The sequence below is a fragment of the Lutra lutra genome, chromosome 13, assembly GCF_902655055.1.
Source record: "Lutra lutra chromosome 13, mLutLut1.2, whole genome shotgun sequence".
Classification (NCBI taxonomy): Eukaryota; Metazoa; Chordata; class Mammalia; order Carnivora; family Mustelidae; genus Lutra; species Lutra lutra.
The window spans coordinates 61,282,722-61,300,132 of NC_062290.1; the positions used below are offsets into that span (position 1 = coordinate 61,282,722).

General features: G+C 40.6%; 1 protein-coding gene across 6 annotated transcripts; it reads left to right on the top strand.

The window, feature by feature from the left end:
• The first annotated feature begins 94 nt into the window (after positions 1 to 94).
• TRMT10B (tRNA methyltransferase 10B) lies at positions 95 to 16,686 on the top strand. Of its 6 annotated transcripts, none has more exons than XM_047700060.1 (10): positions 95 to 159; positions 6,583 to 6,786; positions 7,170 to 7,278; positions 8,323 to 8,447; positions 8,886 to 8,945; positions 10,079 to 10,231; positions 11,425 to 11,503; positions 12,128 to 12,195; positions 15,560 to 15,683; positions 16,242 to 16,686. In XM_047700060.1, the coding sequence occupies exons 2-10, from the start codon at positions 6,601 to 6,603 to the stop codon at positions 16,394 to 16,396; spliced, it is 1,059 nt and encodes a 352-aa protein (XP_047556016.1). In that variant the 5' UTR covers positions 95 to 159; positions 6,583 to 6,600; the 3' UTR covers positions 16,397 to 16,686. The 6 variants fall into 6 exon arrangements, with proteins under 6 accessions (XP_047556016.1, XP_047556019.1, XP_047556015.1 ...); XM_047700063.1 differs by having other exon boundaries at positions 96 to 159; positions 6,589 to 6,786; XM_047700059.1 differs by lacking the exon at positions 95 to 159 and adding an exon at positions 166 to 506.
• The last annotated feature ends 725 nt before the right edge of the window (positions 16,687 to 17,411 follow it).

Here is a 17,411-nt window from a genome sequence, read left to right on the forward strand (position 1 = left end):
GTGGAAGGCAAAGCTTTCCAATGGCCCCTGCTCGCCGGGATGCCAGGCTAAGAACTACAACTCCCAGAATGCCGTTTGGAAAGGGGGCAGGAACCGGAAGTTGTGCCGGAGGCGCTGCCTGCTGTGCGCCGACGAGTCTGTGTGAGTTGAGGGGTTCAGGTACGCTCGGGGCTCGTTAGGGGACCGGCCTGGGGCTGGAGGGGTCTGGCTTGGGACTGCCGCTTCGTTCGTGGGCGGGGCAGACGCCGGGAAGCGGCCCTCAACCGTCTTGTCGCCTCGTGTCCTCCGCCCTTTGGTGCTTTGCCTTGCTGCCTCTCCTCACGCTAGCAGCCTGTGGGCCAGGCGGGGCTCACAGGAGGGGTACCCTCGGGCCGGGGGTCTGGGTGTTCTAGTGCTGAAGGTACCAGAGGACTGGAGCTGGCTTCGCTGGACTAAATTTTAGAAAACGAGAGAAGCGTGCAAAAGAGACAGGCCCATCACTTAGCGCCCAAGGATATGCTTATCAGGTGGGATTTGGGTTAGAAAACATCTGAGGCCCCTGCCAACTCAGAAGTGGGGGCGGGGAGGGGTGGAGAATTGATTAGGTTAGGAAGTATTTATTGAGCCTCTGTTATGTACCAAGCCTTTTTCTAGGCATTTAGGGTAGTGTACAAAGCAGACAGAACACCTGCATTTAACCAGGTGGGATATAGGAATGGGGAAGTTCAGATAAAAAGTAAACATGTGCCATGTTAGATAGTGAAAATCAGAATAGAATGAGACAGGTAGTCATATAATTATTTGGGGGAAGAGCATTGGAGGTAGAAATGACAACAAGGGCAAAGACCCCGAAGTGGGAATATCCTTGGTATGTTAGGAGCAGCGGCGAGTAAACCAGAAAGTGCAAGAGGATACTTGATGGGGGAGGTAGAGCTTAATGATCAGTATAGAATTGTAAGGATTTCAGTTATGTGCTGTAAGTGAAATGGAGAATACTGCATAGTTCTGAGCAGAAGGGTAACATAATTATCAAACATTTAAGATGCTTTTATTCTGCAGGGCTCAGTACTGGGTACCGGGGTTGGGCACCTGAATTCTTTTTCCTCTCTTCCCTGGAAGGGCTTATGATGTAGTGGGAAAACAGGCAGACCAGCTGTCATGCAAGGCTGAGTCCAATAATTGAAGCCGGGTGAAAGCAGGGTGGACATCAGTCTACAATCCTCAGCATGTACTATTATATGGGGTGCTTAGTAACTATTTGTATATGATTAGTAATTAATTGAATAACCCTAGTACTCAGTACTGGACCAGTAACAGAGGCTCAGAAAACTATTTTTTCTTTAAGATTTATTTATGTGTTTGAGAGAGAGAGTACACACATGTAAGCAGGGGGGAATGGGCAGAGGGAGAGAATCCAGGGCTCAGTCCCAGGACCCTAAGATCATGACCTGAGCTGAAATCAAGAGTCAGATGCTTAACCAAGAGCCATCAAGGAGTGCCCAGAAAACACTTTTTAATGAAGAAATGCTAATTCTGGCCATAGATAATGTCTCACACTGATTAAAAACATTTGTTCCTCTGTGATGCCTCATTTCATGGTTGCTTTCTGAGTATCAGTAGATGGCAAGCTGCTATTCAATATTTACTGAGCTTCTGTTTCATGCCAGCCCTTGTGCTGGCCACTAACAATTCAGAGATGGAAAAGGTGTGGTCCCTGCCCAATCTGCTATATTGTAGACTCCTCTGGTAGTGGTTGGAATTGCCTTCACTTGATTTTCAATATTGCTGTACCCTGGGTTTCTAAAAAACACCCTCAGGGACTATAGGAACTTGGAGAGAGGAGATACAGGGAGGGGACTAGGAAGAAGGGAATGGGGGTGGTAGTGGTAAAATTCAGTTTAGTTCAACAAACATTTATTCAAACACTCCTATTTGCAAGGTTCTGTATTGTGAGCTGTTACAGTGTTCATGTAAATGTCAGTACACAGTCCCTCCTGCAAAGGAATTCAGTTTGGTGGGAGAGAAGACATGAGCACAGACCTTCTAGTTTTCTAAACAACAGTGGAAAACTCTGCAGCCCCTCCAGCTACTCCAACCCTATCTCTCTTCTCCTCCCAAGCCAAACTTCTCCAATGAGACCTCCCAGTCTTTCCCCAAAAGGGTCTGACAAAGAGGAGGAACTCAATGAATATTTATTGACTGAATGAATGGACAAACAGAATGTAAAAATGCTACCGAGTTCAGAGGAAGGAAAGCACATGCCTGTTAACAAGCTGGCATTCATTTAACAAATTGGTGTGTTTTCTTACCCTAACAAAATGAGGCTGTTAGGTATTGGGCCAGTTTATCTTAAAGTTTTCATTTGTTCTTTTTTTGAATGCCTAAATGTAGAAAAATGCAGATGACTGATGGTTGGCACAGTAAGATTTGGTCAGTCACCTAAAGGAATTGTCATAACAGGTCTCACTGTCTTTTCTTTAAAAAAAGTATTTATAGTCAACATCACTGTTCATATGTGAATAGCATAGCACTTCTGAAATGTCTAAGAATAACTTTGTATTTTCCTCATTTCTCTAGAAATAATACACACTGCTAAATTTCATGTATGCCATAAGTTCATAGTGATACAGTCAATGGTATAAATAAATATATTAAAATTTGTACTGAGTATTAAAGCATTTTGAGCAAAAGTAAACTTTAGCTTATATAAGAAAATGAACACAATTTCTAATCTGTAACTTTGAAAATCTAGAATGAAATTTACTTGGCTCTCTTCAGGAATATATCTGGGGGTCATATGTTGTTCACATGATGTGTGATAAATACCCAAAACTGCTCAGCAGCTTACCTTTTTAGAAAAACTAAAAAAACAACACTGGAGGGGTTTGAACAATCTGTATTTCATGAGCATTTGTTCCATGTCAGGTAAATGACATATGTCTAGTTCTTGCAACAGTCCTGGGATGTAGTAATATCCAATCTAGTAGAATCTGTGACAAAGAGTTAATAGTTTAGGCTATTATCCTACTTCTTAGAGGTAGAAAGCTGAGAAGGCTAAATCCTAAGACTGTTGCTTCTACTACAACAGCCTGTTATGTCTAAATGAAAAACAAAACTAAAATTTGGCCTGATTTTGAACATTTGATGGAGTACAAGAAAACAGTATGAGCTCAACACTAAAAATGTTTGCTATGAACATCGGTCAAAACATTAGAGAACCGGGCGCCTAGGTGGCTATCGGTTAAGTGTTCAACTCTTGGTTTCAGCTCAGGTCATGATCTCAAGGTCCTGAGGCCAAGTTCCTTGGTCATTGAAGAATCTCTCCCTCTAAAAAAAAAAAAAAAAAAAAAGAATCTCTCCCTCTCACTGTCCCTCTGCCTTTCCCCCTGCACATGTGTGTGCACATGCTCTCTCTCTCTCAAATAAGATAAATACCAAAACCCACAATATAATCCTCGGATACTGCTGGGCCCTGTAGTGGGTAATATTTATAGAGTTAATATAAATGCAGTTTATTGGTTTACAAATTTTAGAAACAACCAAGGGGATAGACAAAGCCCAAAAGGATTAGTTTTGATGACACAAGGTAGACTCTGTTTTGAACATGCAAATTAAAGCGTCAGCGTGCCGAAATTGAAACATTGAAGGAAGAAGAGAGAGGGAAAGATAAGGGTGTTTATGTTCAGAGCCTAACCTTGAGATTGTTGAACAAGAAGTAGTAGTTTAAAGATATTCTTAAATATAGTAAAGATGTCTTCTAATAGTTGTCACGACAGAGGTAGGTATTGGACTTACCTTCCTAGGATTAAAAAAAGCTGTAGAATTGGACAGATTATGTGAAGAAACCGTTTTCAGGCATTGGACAACAGGCAGGACAAGACTGTTACCCTTGAGAGAAATGAATTTAAGGTGGATTATAGGCCTAAATGTAAAAGCCAAAATTATAAAGTTTCTAGAAAGGAACATAGAATATTTCTGTGATTTTAGGGTAGGCAAAGATTTCTTGGAGGACACAGAAAGCATTAACTATAAAAGAAGAGAATGATAACTTAGACTTGATTAAAATTTAAAATTTCTGCTCAACAAAAAGCAATCTTAAGAAACTAAATAGAAAAAAGGAAGAAAATAAATAGGCCACAGACTGGGAGAAAATATTCTCAATACACATGTCTGATAAAGGACTTGGCTCTAGAAATATGTTAAACTTCCACAGCTCATTAATAAAAAGATAACTTAAAAATGAGCTAAAGACTTGGTCAGAAATTTTAACAAATGAATGACCAATAAATTGCCTGAAAAAGTGCTCAATATCATTATCAAAATAATGCAAATTGAAACACAACTAAGTTCTACTGCACCAGAATGGCATAGATTAAGAACTAATCTATTAGTTGGTGATGTTGCAGAGCATCTGGAAGTCTCCGTTGCTGACAGCACTGTGAAATGGTGCAGTTACTTTGGGAAACTGATGGCAGTCTTTTATGAGTTAAATAGGCAACTATCCTATGCCCCATCAACTCTACTTACTTAGCCAACGGATATGAGAACATACATCCACAAAAACACTTGTAAGAGAATGTTCATAGCAGCTTTATTCATCTAATTCCCAAATTGGAAAAATCTCCAATCTCCATCAACAGGAGAATAAACAAATTGTGATATAATCATATAGTGGAATTCTGCTCAGTAATTAAAAGGAATAAACTTACTAATACATGAAGCAACATGTATGAATCTCAAAACATATTGAGGGGGAAAATGTCAACATCACTGGTTGAATCCATTTGTATGTTTTTTTTGTTTTTTTTTTAAAGATTTTATTTATTTATTTGTTAGAGAGAGAGAGAGCATGAGCACAGGCAGACAGAGTGGTAGGCAGAGGCAGAGGGAGAAGCAGGCTCCCCGCTGAGCAAGGAGCCCGATGTGGGACTCGATCCCAGGACGCTGGGATCATGACCTGAGCCGAAGGCAGCCGCTTAACCAACTGAGCCACCCAGGCGTCCCTCCATTTGTATGTTTTATAATAGGTACAGTTAATCTATGGTTATAGAAAAAACAATGGTTGCTTTTGGCTGGTTGTGGGAATGGGATGGAGTTTGACTTGGAAAGTGCAGAAGGCAAGGAACTTTCTAGAGTGGTGGAAATGTTCCATATTTTGATGAGGGTGTGAGTAAGACAGGCCCTAAGCTTTTGTCAAAAATTCGTCAAACTGGTATATTCCCCCCCCCAACACACACACATTACTGAGTTATACCCTAAGAATCTTTGCATTTTACTATATGTAAATTATACCTCAAAAACATTTTAAAAGTCAGTATAACTAACAGAAAAATAAAAAATAAGAGAGTTTGAATTCTAGTGTTTCATAGGGAGTTGATAAAATTCAAAGTTGATTCACATAGTAACAGAAAGTATATGATTTCAGGTTAAGGAGTCAATTACCAAATGAACTAAAAACATCTGGTTAACAGGTTGCCACTAGAGATGGGAGGGGTTGGAGCGAGGATCATTACTTTGCATTATAACTAGGTCTTTTTTTTATATGCATGGATAGTATTACACAGATTTGCTTTTGCAAAGATAAGAGTTTTCCAAAGATGGTGGTAGCACACTGGACTCAGAGGAGCAGCCAGAAGAAAAGGACAGAATGTTCTTTGTGACACTTAGCTATAGCCTAGAGTATTTTATACTCACAACCTTCCCAGGGACTTTGAACAGCACTTTGAAATTATGGCATTGCTTAAGTGTGCCATAGCAGTGGTTCTCCATATTTTCCCACTTCAGCACTTCTGGTGGATATTAATATTCTCAAGGTGACTGTGGCTTTCAGCTGCAGGGATACTTAACTGAGTTGGGAGAGGGAATACATCGTTTGGAAAAACAAATTGTGAAACATCACCAGCAACCTGGAAGAATTCTTGTTTACCATACTTTACCATAGTTTTTGGCTAGCTCTTATTCTAGGATATTTCTAGTATTGGACTGCATATAGTATGTGCTCAGTAAATGTTTGCTAGATGAATAGTTTTGAATAGAAATGGAAACATAATGGAGGAGATGACTTTTGTCATTTCTGCCCCACCCTCAATATTGAATGCGTTTAAAAAAATTTTTTTTTAAGATTTTATTTATTTGTCAAAGAGAAATACAGCGAAAGAGGAAACACAAGCAGGGGAAGTGGGAGAGGGAGAAGCAGGCTTCCCACAGAACAGGGAGCCCGATGTGGGGCTTGATGACCTGAGCTGAAAGCAGACGCTTAATGACTGAGCCACCCAAGCGCATACATTTTGAAGAGCAGAATAAATGACTTAATTACCTGGGTCTCTGCAGTAGTGAATAATTGGTGAGTGCTTAGAGTTGTCAGGAACTGCATTTGTCCAAGAAGTGGATTTAGCTCCCTTAGTACTGAAACATTTCTTTGCTGACCCATTTCTCTGGAAGACACCGATACTTTTCTCCATTCAGTAAATCTGTGTAAATACTTTCCACACTTTTTCAGCAACACAGTAACACTATTTGACATTTGGACATAGGGAAATACCTCTGTAAGGGAAGTAATGTAACGTCTCCCATCATTGTGCCTTTCTCTGACCTGGGTGAAAGGGACAGAAGACAAAGCACATGGACTGGAAGTTGGAAGGGAGTGCTCAGAAAACAGACTCACACGAGCTGCAGGAGCAAGAAGTCATCCTAGAGGACATGGGCGAAGATAGCATCTCTGAAAGCTTCCGGCTTCTACAGATCGATGTGGAATGCGAGCATCGGGAGGGAGATATGCTGCCCACAGGCAGTACAGTGTGGTGTTCAGTAAGTGTAGCCTGGCTGTGGGCTCTGGGATCATGCTTTGTCCCAGAGACCCCTCGTATAAGGGTAGGTCCTAGTAATAAAAAGGCTAGGAATGAGTTTGGTATGTTCCAAAATTGGATGAATTTCCCACTAACTGGTGTAAGATTTCAGTTCCACTTGAGTCCTAAGAATTTTTGATACATTTACTTTGGGCACATCACATCTCTTTCTTGGGTTTCCGCTTTCTCTGAACATAATCCAGTCTATTTTTTTTTTTTTTGACACTAATATCCTTTTTCTCTCCTAACTTTAAATCTGATTTAAAAAAATAAATAACTTTCGAATATTCATTTTCCATTTTGGTGCTTACAAAGTTCTCAATTTTGTTTTCTGGATAACCTAAGAAAAATGTCCAAAGAAAACAGAGACACTGGGAAAAGATAGTTGCAGCAAAGAAGAGCAAAAGAAAGCAAGAAAAAGAAAGAAGAAAGGCCAATCGTGTAGAAAATTCAGGTAACAATAAATCAGATTGCTGGCATAATCATTTCTATCTTAGCAGACTGGCATCTGCATGTTCCTAGGAGACTAGGAATTATCGTTTTAAGTAAAAACAAACATCTTGGAGGAAGAATCTATTGTTCTATTTTATTGGAAATCAAAGTATCAACGAAAGCAAAATTTAAGGCTGCCTTTCACATATCTAGTGCACATGTGTGTTTATAAGCTCAGAAGTAGAAGGAATGATAAAATTAGCAGCTAACATTTATTTACTGTTACATGCTAGGTTCATTGCTAAGAATTTTGCATGCATTACCCTAAGGGATAGGTGCTTTTATTATCCCCATTTTGTAGGTAAAGAAACTGAGGCTCAGAAATTGAATAACATGCCCAAGATCATGTAGTAATAATTGAATGGGCTGAACTCTGATTTAGTCCCAGGAGCGTGCTCCAGAGCCCACACTCCATACCACTCTGCTGACCCCAAATGAATACCTTGCATGAGTTTCCAGCTTCTCTTTATATACAAAAAGTATTCACTTGGCTGGGAAGATTTTGTTTCTTACTAAATATATTCCTGTTTTCCCACCTTTATTTCTTTTTTTTTTTTTAAGATTTTATTTATTTATTTGCGAGAGAGCGAGAATGAAAAAGAGAGCGAGAGCATGAGAACGGGATGGTTCAGAGGGAGAAGCTGACTCCCTGATGAGAGCAGGGAGCCTGATGTGGGATTCGATCCCGGGACTCCAAGATCATGACCCGAGCCAAAGGCAGTCGCTTAACCAACTGAGCCACCCAGGCACCCCGCCCCACTTTTATTTCTTTCTGATATTTCTTTTTTTTTTTTTTTTAAAGATTTTATTTATTTATTTGACAGAGAGAGATCACAAGTAGGCAGAGAGGCAGGCAGAGAGAGAGGAAGGGAAGCAGGCTCCCCGCTGAGCAGAGAGCCCGATGCGGGACTCGATCCCAGGACCCTGAGATCATGACCTGAGCCAAAGGCAGCGGCTTAACCCACTGAGCCACCCAGGCGCCCTCTTTCTGATATTTCCATTCTAGGCATCTGCCCCCAGCACAGCAAACGTTTTCTGAGATCCTTAACCAAGGAGAGACTTTTGGAAGCCAAACACTCAGGACCAAGACTCTGTATTGATCTGAGTATGACCCACCACATGTCTAAGAAGGTAGGATATCCATTAAGCTTCAAATTCCTGCTTACATGAGTGAGGTCCAGAAGAGAGCAGCTTTGACAAAGTGTATGACCAGTTCCAGCCTCTGTAATTCCATAGCAAACCAGCAAAAAGAGTGGTTTTTTGACTATAGTGGCTATTCTGTTCCAAGATGGCTGTTGTTAAGAATCAGGAAGAGAATAGATATCCTCTGGTTTAGTTTGCAAAGTTTTATCTTATCTTCTCTTTTGAGCCCCACACCATTGCCTCTGTGTTTATGGTGTCCACAGTCTAGATGGGGTCTTTTCATGTTCAGTCCTCCAGAGATGAAATCTGGCTTTCTGCTGGGAAAAGGAATACTTGCCTAGTTGCATGTGGGGAGGAGATGACCTGGTGGGACACTTTCCTGCAACATATGTGTTTTAATCATTTTCCATTCACCCTATTGTGAAGGAGGGATTCCACCCTAGGGTTCTAGGGATGGCTGAAGAATACACACTTGACATTGGACAGGTAAGAGTGATAGCGGTTTATTAGTCACTTGTACTCAGCGCAGGGGGGATGACACTGCATGCTAGGCAGGGCCACGTGGGGTTCCACTTGGGAACAGAATGAACAACCAGGGGCTGTGGAAGGCAGGCTTTGTGGTGTCATGAGGGTGGAATATCCCCTTGGTTCCTACAGGAAGATGTGATTGATTTGCTGGGAATAACTCTGTGGGCTAGCAGGAAATCGAAACCTGGTACTTGGGGATAAGTAGGAACTGTGTTTGGACCTTTGATAGAAAGGATTGTTTAGCTAGGGGACCTTATCCAAGGGAGCAGAATTGGGAGAAGAACTTGCAGCTGGGTTTTTCAGGGCCCACCTGGTTTTACCAGATGTGTAGGCAACACACGGTAGTGGGCCTTCGTTTTAGGCCTTACACCACAAAATGGATTTTTCTATTTGCCAACATCTCTATTATATGTGCTCCTGTTTGCATGTTTTTCAGAGGAATCAGTAAGACTGAAGATCTGGGGTTCTAACATGGAACCCCAGCCTTCTGAAAAGGTCAACAAAGAATTTTGTACTGTTTTTATTAATTGAGATATCAGATTAAATCAAACCCAAAGTGTTTTTTCTCTCCTCAGGCCAGACTGTGAAACTACCTTTCCTTAGGGTTTTATCTCTGAATCAGGATGGAAAGTTAAAATTTCTAACCCTAGTACATCACCAAGAGTTAGAAGATGCTAAGTTTATCTGATGAGTATAAAAAAAAATGTGTAGTAATCTAACCTTTTTAAAGTGAATAGTAAATATCACATGGTAAGATTTTAGTAATGAGCTGAAAGCACAATTCCATATACCTTATTAGATATATAACACCAGGTCCAGAAGGAGGGAGAGTTCTCAGTCTTTCCATTAGCTCACTATTTCCAGGCTAGTATCATTACCTTCACTTTGATCTGTAAGGTGTGTGGCATGCATTTTACTTTACTACATGAACACACATAACACATACTAACTCCTAGAATAAAAGGGACCATTCTAATTCATGAGATTTCCCAGAGTATCATTTAGTGAACTTAATGAGTAACCGTTTGTTGATAATGAATTTAGAAAGAGTGGGCATGTTTCCAATCTAAGCTGTCCTAATTTCTTTGAAGGAATTAAGTAGACTGGCTGGACAGATTCGAAGGTTGTATGGTTCAAATAAAAAAGCCAGCAGGCCATTCTGGATCTACCTCACTGGATTCACAACAGACAGTCCCCTATACGAAGAGTGTTTGAGGATGAATGATGGATTTTCTAGTTACCTGGTAAGCTTCATTGTGGATATTACTTGAAGCGTCCTTTGAGAAACTGGTCGTGTGGTAATAGTAAATTTTTTTAACTGTTTCATATTTTGGTATAAAAATGTGTGAATTATTTTCACTGTTGCAATCTAAAAAACTTTAGAACATCTCATCAGTTCTTACATTTCCAAACTTTCGTCCTTGCACTGCATTGGCAAGCTAATATTACCAGTCTCTAGGACTACATTTTGTGTCTTGTGTATCGTATGCTAGACTCCAGGAATGTTTTGGGGAAATGCCAAACCTTTCTTATTCATAGTAGTGCAGGAATTGGGAACATGAGTTAAGAGAAAGTTAAGGAAAGTTAAGGAAGAGAAAATTCTTATGGTAGGAGCATGGATTCGAGATGAGTTTTAGGGAATACTTAGTTACTTTTTACCTCTTGCCCTAGGGGCTCATGAATGTAGTGATTATAACAGAGACTATAGACTATAGACTATAATATAGACTATAATAACAGAGATTATAACAGTCCAGATTAGTTCCTAAGAAGTGCCACGAAAAGTGTCTCGTGTGTTTGTGTGGCATAACTGGGCCTGGTGGCGTGAACTTTCCTAGGGAGGTCTGCAGAGGCAGGAGCATGAGAGGTACCCTGCAGACCCCTGCACAGTTAGTTGTGGTCACTGTTACCGTCTGAACAGTCCGTCCTATAATATAACCATTTCCAGCTTTTCTTCTTTCTGCGTGTTTTATGCTTCTTGTTTGTGAGCCCAACAGACCAACTCTTAGGGCTACGGAGTTCCCTTGCTTTCCCGTCTTCATGCCTTTCTTTGGTGATTCTCCCCATTTTCAGTGCTTCTTCCTTTTTGTATGTGTCAGTCATTCTCACCTCTCTTTAGAAACCAAGCTCCAGCATTCCCTTCGGTAGAAGGCTGTCCCTGATATTGTCACTCCCTCATCTGTCGTCCTGGGGCAGCCTTCCTGTACATCTGTTAGGGTCTCTTGTTACTCTCTGTCTCATTTTGTAGGGTTGGGTATCGTCCTTTCTACTTCCCTCCTCAGCTGAGCACTTTCTGAGAACAGATTGTCAGACATGTGTCCTGTGGATGCACACAGGCCCATGCCTAATAGAGAATAGGTGCCTGGTAACTAGTTGCTGCAGTGTGGGCTGCATCGTAACCTAGTTCACACTACATTGGATTATTTACATTTTTCAGCTAGACATAACAGAGGAAGACTGCTTTAGTTTATTTCCTCTGGATACCCTTGTGTACCTGACTCCTGACTCAGAACACGGTATGTACTTTACTGCATGGATTCATGTAGCACTTTGTTCTTAGGCCTGTGTTTGATTATTCCTTGTGTCAGAACTTGTTAAAGCCACCCAAGGTGTATCAAAAAAAAAAAAAAAAAAAAAAAAGAATGAACATTAATTGCACACATCTTGGGGTGAATACATCACTATGCCTTCGGTATGTGCTGCCGCGTGTGCACAGCTGTGCAGATGTAGGGTCTCCGGCCTCGGCTGGACCTTGTGAGCTACCTGGCAATCTTGCCCAATTTTTCCAGTCAGCTCCCTTCCTTGGCCTCTTGGATCAATGTTAGATACCTGTTTTTTCCAGAAAATCAACTATTTCACATAATTTTCAAATTGATTGGTATCAAGTTAATCTTAGTATTCTTTTCTGATTATTTCAAATTCCTCTGTCATTTTAATTTTGTCTCCTTTCTGAATCCTAACATTGATTTGAATCGACTACCTTTTTTTGTCTTTTCAGAGAGTGATCAAATCTGTTACCTTTTGGTTTTCTATTTCATTAAGTTTCTACTTTTATCATTAATAATTCTTTCCTTTTACTTTCTTTGGATTTAGAAACTATAAAACCAATTTGATCTCAATGGCCTTCATTTTTTCATTAGCTCTTGAAGATATTGATCTAAACCAAGTTTACATCCTTGGTGGACTTGTGGACGAAAGCATTCAGAAGGTAAATGTACATTTTAGACCTAACAACTATATTTTGAAAAGCGGGGCTTACTTTCAGAGGCAGCTGCCCTATCGTAATCTTACACAAAAGGCTTAAAAACGCAGAGAATAGGAAGAAGGACCCCATCCTGCCTAGGTTGGCCCTTCCACTGAGGCTCCCTGTCATCGTCAGTGTTAGCCATCCCCTGACGTGACAGTCCTGTTGGGAACCAGAATGGGGAGTGTTTGGTAATTACATAAATAGCCATGTTGAACACCTTTCTTCTCTCTTTTCAGTTCTGCAAGGGTAATTCTGATCTTGACCAGCGAAGCATTGACTCACAATTCTTACCAGCTATTTTGTTCTTTGTGAGAAAGGAGTTCGCTCCTTCTTAGGCCATCTTTTCTGCTGACATAAGACTTATCTCATAATCTCAATGTCAGTAGGACTGTCCAGATTTCTTTTGTTCAGTTGAAATTTTGTTGGAATAATTGGAGTTTTGAAATATGTTTCTGTTATATACATACTGAGATAATTGTTTAGTTTATATTACTAATTAACATATTGCCTATACAATAAATAATGATATAATAAAGTGTATAAAAAGAACTATAGCAATGAGTAAGTCTCCCTCCCATCCTTGTCCTGCAATGCGCCCCCACCTTGAGGCAACCACTGGTTCTTTTTTTTTTTTTTTAATTTTCTTATATATATATATATATAAAGATTTTATTTATTTATTTGAGAGAGAGAGAACATGAACAGGGGTCGGGGAGAGGGAAAAGCAGACTCCCTGCCAGGGACCCTGATGCAGGACTCAGTTCCAGGACTCTGAGATCATGACCTGAGCCGAAGGCAGACGCTTAACCCACTGAGCCACCCAGGCACCCCAATCACTGTTCTCTTACGTATCCTTCTTGATACAGTCTGTGATAACACAGTGTTTGTTTGTGGGTGTATTATGTTTATATATTTTTTCATATATATAAGTATATTTTATATATTTTTTCATACCCATATTATATATATACACATGTTTAATACAGATGATACTTAACTGAATTGCATGCATTCTAGAAAGGTCAGTGTTCCATGACTCAATAGTGATAATCTAAAAAACAGGTAGGGGGGTGGAGGTAGAATTCTAAGAATGCCAGCTATTAAATGAGAAATACATATTAGAATTTGAGAAATTGTTATTTTGTCACTCTGAATGCGAGACATTCTGCAAGACAGTTGGACCACACTTTCAAAAAAGCCAACAGTATGAAAACTAAAATAGTTAGGGGGGCTGTTATAGGTTAAAAGACATTAAAAAGACATAACAGCCAAATGCAGTCTCCCACAGCAGAGTGACATCCCCTTTTTTGAGGCAAAGTCTAGCGGGTCAGTGAGCAATGTATGATCAGTAGATGTGCAGTTTCAACACACTGTCTTTCCGGCAGTATTTAAATTGAAAAATAATTGGCATAATGATTTGCCAGAGGTATAGAATTTTTTGGTTATTACTAGAGAATTTGACTTCCTCATAGAAAGTATGCTGAGCACATTTCTTCAAGGGGAATCGTTTTATCTTTAAATGTTCAGAGAACAGAAACTGGACTGTGAGCTTCTCCAGGGCAGCATCCAACAGTCTCCTACTAACTTGGAATTCTTATACTCCAGTTCAAAGTGATTATAAAAGAATAGACTTTAAAAAAAAATCATAGACCAAAAAATAAATAAATAAAATCATAGACCTTGTAGGTACAGGAGTGTTATCCTTCAAGGAAGTCTTTTGAGCAGTTGTACCTTTATTTTCTCTGACTTACATTACGTAACACATTTTGGAAGTTCTCTCTCAGAATTGTGTCTCATGTGAGTCCGAGAAGCAACTAGTCCAGTGTTAGGACCTGCTGCTCTAGTTGGTTAGATCTCGCTCAAAGTGGCCAGTCAGTTACAGTTACAGCCCTGTAGGAAAGGATACCAGTGAGCACAAATTCAGAAACATTTGGCCTGAATGTTGAAGAGACTCAAGACATAAGTCGTGGTCAAGGGAGAGGCGACAGAACTGAGACTACTGGAAGGGTACAGAGCGGCATGATCACTGCTGTTGACAACCTGAACCACCTTCTTGTGGAAAAGCCATTTTACTTACTTGTTGGGGCCCCGGGGGGATGGAACCAGGACAAATGAGTGGAATGCTCAGGGAGAACACAATTTGGCTATCAAGAATTTCCTTTTAACCTGTACTATGAAAATTGGAATAGGTTTCCCCAGGATGCATGGAACTCCCTGTCACAAGGATTGCCCACTTAAGGACAGAGCCCACTTGGGAAGGAGGCCACAAAGGATAGACAAAGATTGGAGGGATGTTTGGAGTGGGATAATTAACTATTGAGGCCCCTTCCAAACCCAAGGATGTTAATTATCCCAATAATCTAAACCTTTCTCTTTAGTCCTGAAATTATAAGTAGGTAGATGATCTTTCCAGAGCCACTTACAAGATAGCAAATATAATCTGAACTTCAGTTCACGATTCAGGGACATCTTTTTTTTTTTTTTTAAGATTTTATTCATCCACTTGACAGAGATCACAAGTAGGCAGAGAGGCAGGGAGAGAGAGAGAGAGAGAGAGAGGAGGAAGCAGGCTCCCCGCTGAGCAGAGAGCCCGATGCGGGGCTTGATCCCAGGACCCTGGGATCATGACCTGAGCCGAAGGCAGAGGCTTTAACCCACTGAGCCACCCAGGTGCCCCCTTCAGGGACATCTTTAAAGGGATATTAGTTACTCTACTCCGATCCTAAATGGCCTCAGATTTGGGGGGTTTGGTGAGTTCTTATGACTCCTATCTGCAGTTTTCAGAGCCCTTCCTTTTAATTGGACTGTGTGCTCACACCTTAATGCTGTCTTGTTGCTTGTGGTGTTTCTGACTTGAATCCTATCTCTCTTATCTCTAATTTGCTGCTGCCGAATGGCTAAAAGCTGAAAACTCCAGATATCCAGAATTGTGTCTTACTGAATTAGAGTCTGGAGTGTTCTCCTCTGATTGATTAGACTGCTTCAACTTCTGGATGCAGATTGTGGCTGCAGATATGCCTCTCTTGACTTACTTCCTTCTTGGTTGATAGTAGTAGTAAATGGAAACTAGTGGATAGATGAGTCCCAAATGAGATATTTGCTGCACAAGCCAGTTTCTTATGTGGAACAAGTAAATACTCTTCATTATCTGAAGTTTCTTCCATCTTGCCATAGGCCACTGATTTTTAATACACTTACCATTTAATTATGATTACAGATGGAAATTAGAGTGGTGGTAATTGGGTTTCTCACAATTTGTTATGCATATTACAACGAGAATACCTTTGTCATTTTTAAAAGACAAATATTTAACTATGATTCACAGAAGGTGACATTTCAGAAAGCCCGAGAACATTCCGTCAAGACAGTCCGCTTGCCAATCCAGGAATACATGGTCAGACACCAGAATGGGAAAAACTATCATTCAGAGATACTGGCCATCAATCAAGGTACTGCTGACATGGCCCACACTTAATGTGCTGGTGCTACTTCTTTGCATTGTGTGGAAGTATAAATGGCATTTGAAGCAGGCAGCCCTGCCCTGCCACCGGGACTGGTACACTCAGATTTTATTGCATGCACTTTGTGACAGGTACTCTGGCCTTTCAGAGGTATTTTTCATTTTCTTCTTAGATCCCAACTATGTTAAAGATGGTTGAAATTTGTCCTGTGGCCTAAAATGCCCTAGATTCAACCCGTCATTGAACAGTGAATTCTATTTGTCCTTCAGTCCAGGGGCATCTCAGCTGCTCCCTTTCCCCTCTCAGCCATGTCAGGGGCTCTCCTTTGTGTTCCCATTATACTGTTTCCCTCTCAGTGTCGCAGCACTATCTGTTCACAGGCCCATCTCTCTCCACGTGAGGTGAGGTCCTTGTGGGGAAGTGGGTTCAGGTGTAGTGCAGAGAAGCTTGTTGAATGAAATAGTCCAGAACACCCTTTTCCTCACTTGTCCTTTACCAGTTCTTTTTCCCCCGTGTAGTCACTATTTCTTTTTACCCTTCTCACAGTATTTGATATCCTGTCCACATACTTTGAGACGCAAAACTGGCCTGAAGCACTGAAGAAAGGAGTTTCTTCCAGAAAAGGCTATGTTCTTCAGAACTCCGTGGATGATGGACAGCCTGAGAAGCTGCCGGAGGCAAAGCTGCTGGAGGTGTCTTGACTGAAAAGTAGGGCAGAGGCTGGCGATGGCACACACTTGCCTTTACTTGTTATCTTGGATCGCCACTAGAATTTAAGTTACTAAGAACAGGGACCACATTTTATGCTCTTTTCTATCTCCCATAGTGCCTAGCTCACAGCAAGAGCCCAGATATGTTGACTAAGTAAAAAGTTTACATAACAAGAAATTAGCCCTCAGCTACATGGCTTTGGATGTATTCATCTTTTATATACCTATTTGTGAAATACCTACTCTTTAGAAGTAGCTTAACAATTAAATAGTTATTGTTATATTAAGAGTTTTATTTTTACTCAACTGGCATCATAATGTTGCAGCACTTCCTCCGGCCTCCTCTGATCACGTGGATTTTCCCCAACTCAGTAGTACACTCTGTGTGTTTCGCAGGATCAGCCTGTCCTAACCTACCCTGCTTTAAACCCCCATAACACTTTGTTCCCACTTGTGACTCCTACCCCGTCTCTCCTGCTCTGAGTATGGGAGTGGAGGGTTTCTCTCTTCCTTAGGGTAGCCTCCTAACAGGACACTTCATGGGAGTATCTTCGTATCCTTCTGATCCTTGTACAAACTAGATTCTTCATATATATATATATATGTAACTAACAGGTCAAATTGAAAAGTAAAAACACAGTAGTAAGTCTAACTTAAAAATAACCAGAAAATACATTGCCTCTGATACAAGCATGGTGGATAACCTCTCATTACACAAATCTCAGTGATCCCTTTCCTCATTTCTTAGTTATATGCAGTTGCTTCAGTTACTCCAAAAACTCTTCAGTTTACTAACCAGTTTGGGTAAGTAAACTTGAAAGCTAAGCTGTTAGCAAATTCAGAGAATGTATTTTAGATCTCAACCAAAACGTTACTGCTCTGCTCTGTCTCCTTCCCTTCAGAATTGAATCCTTCAGGAACTATTATCTTTACAAATTGGATCAGTGTCTTTTTATTAAAAACAGCCCAGTCTTCAGGAAACATCTTTAGGAATATATAATGCTCC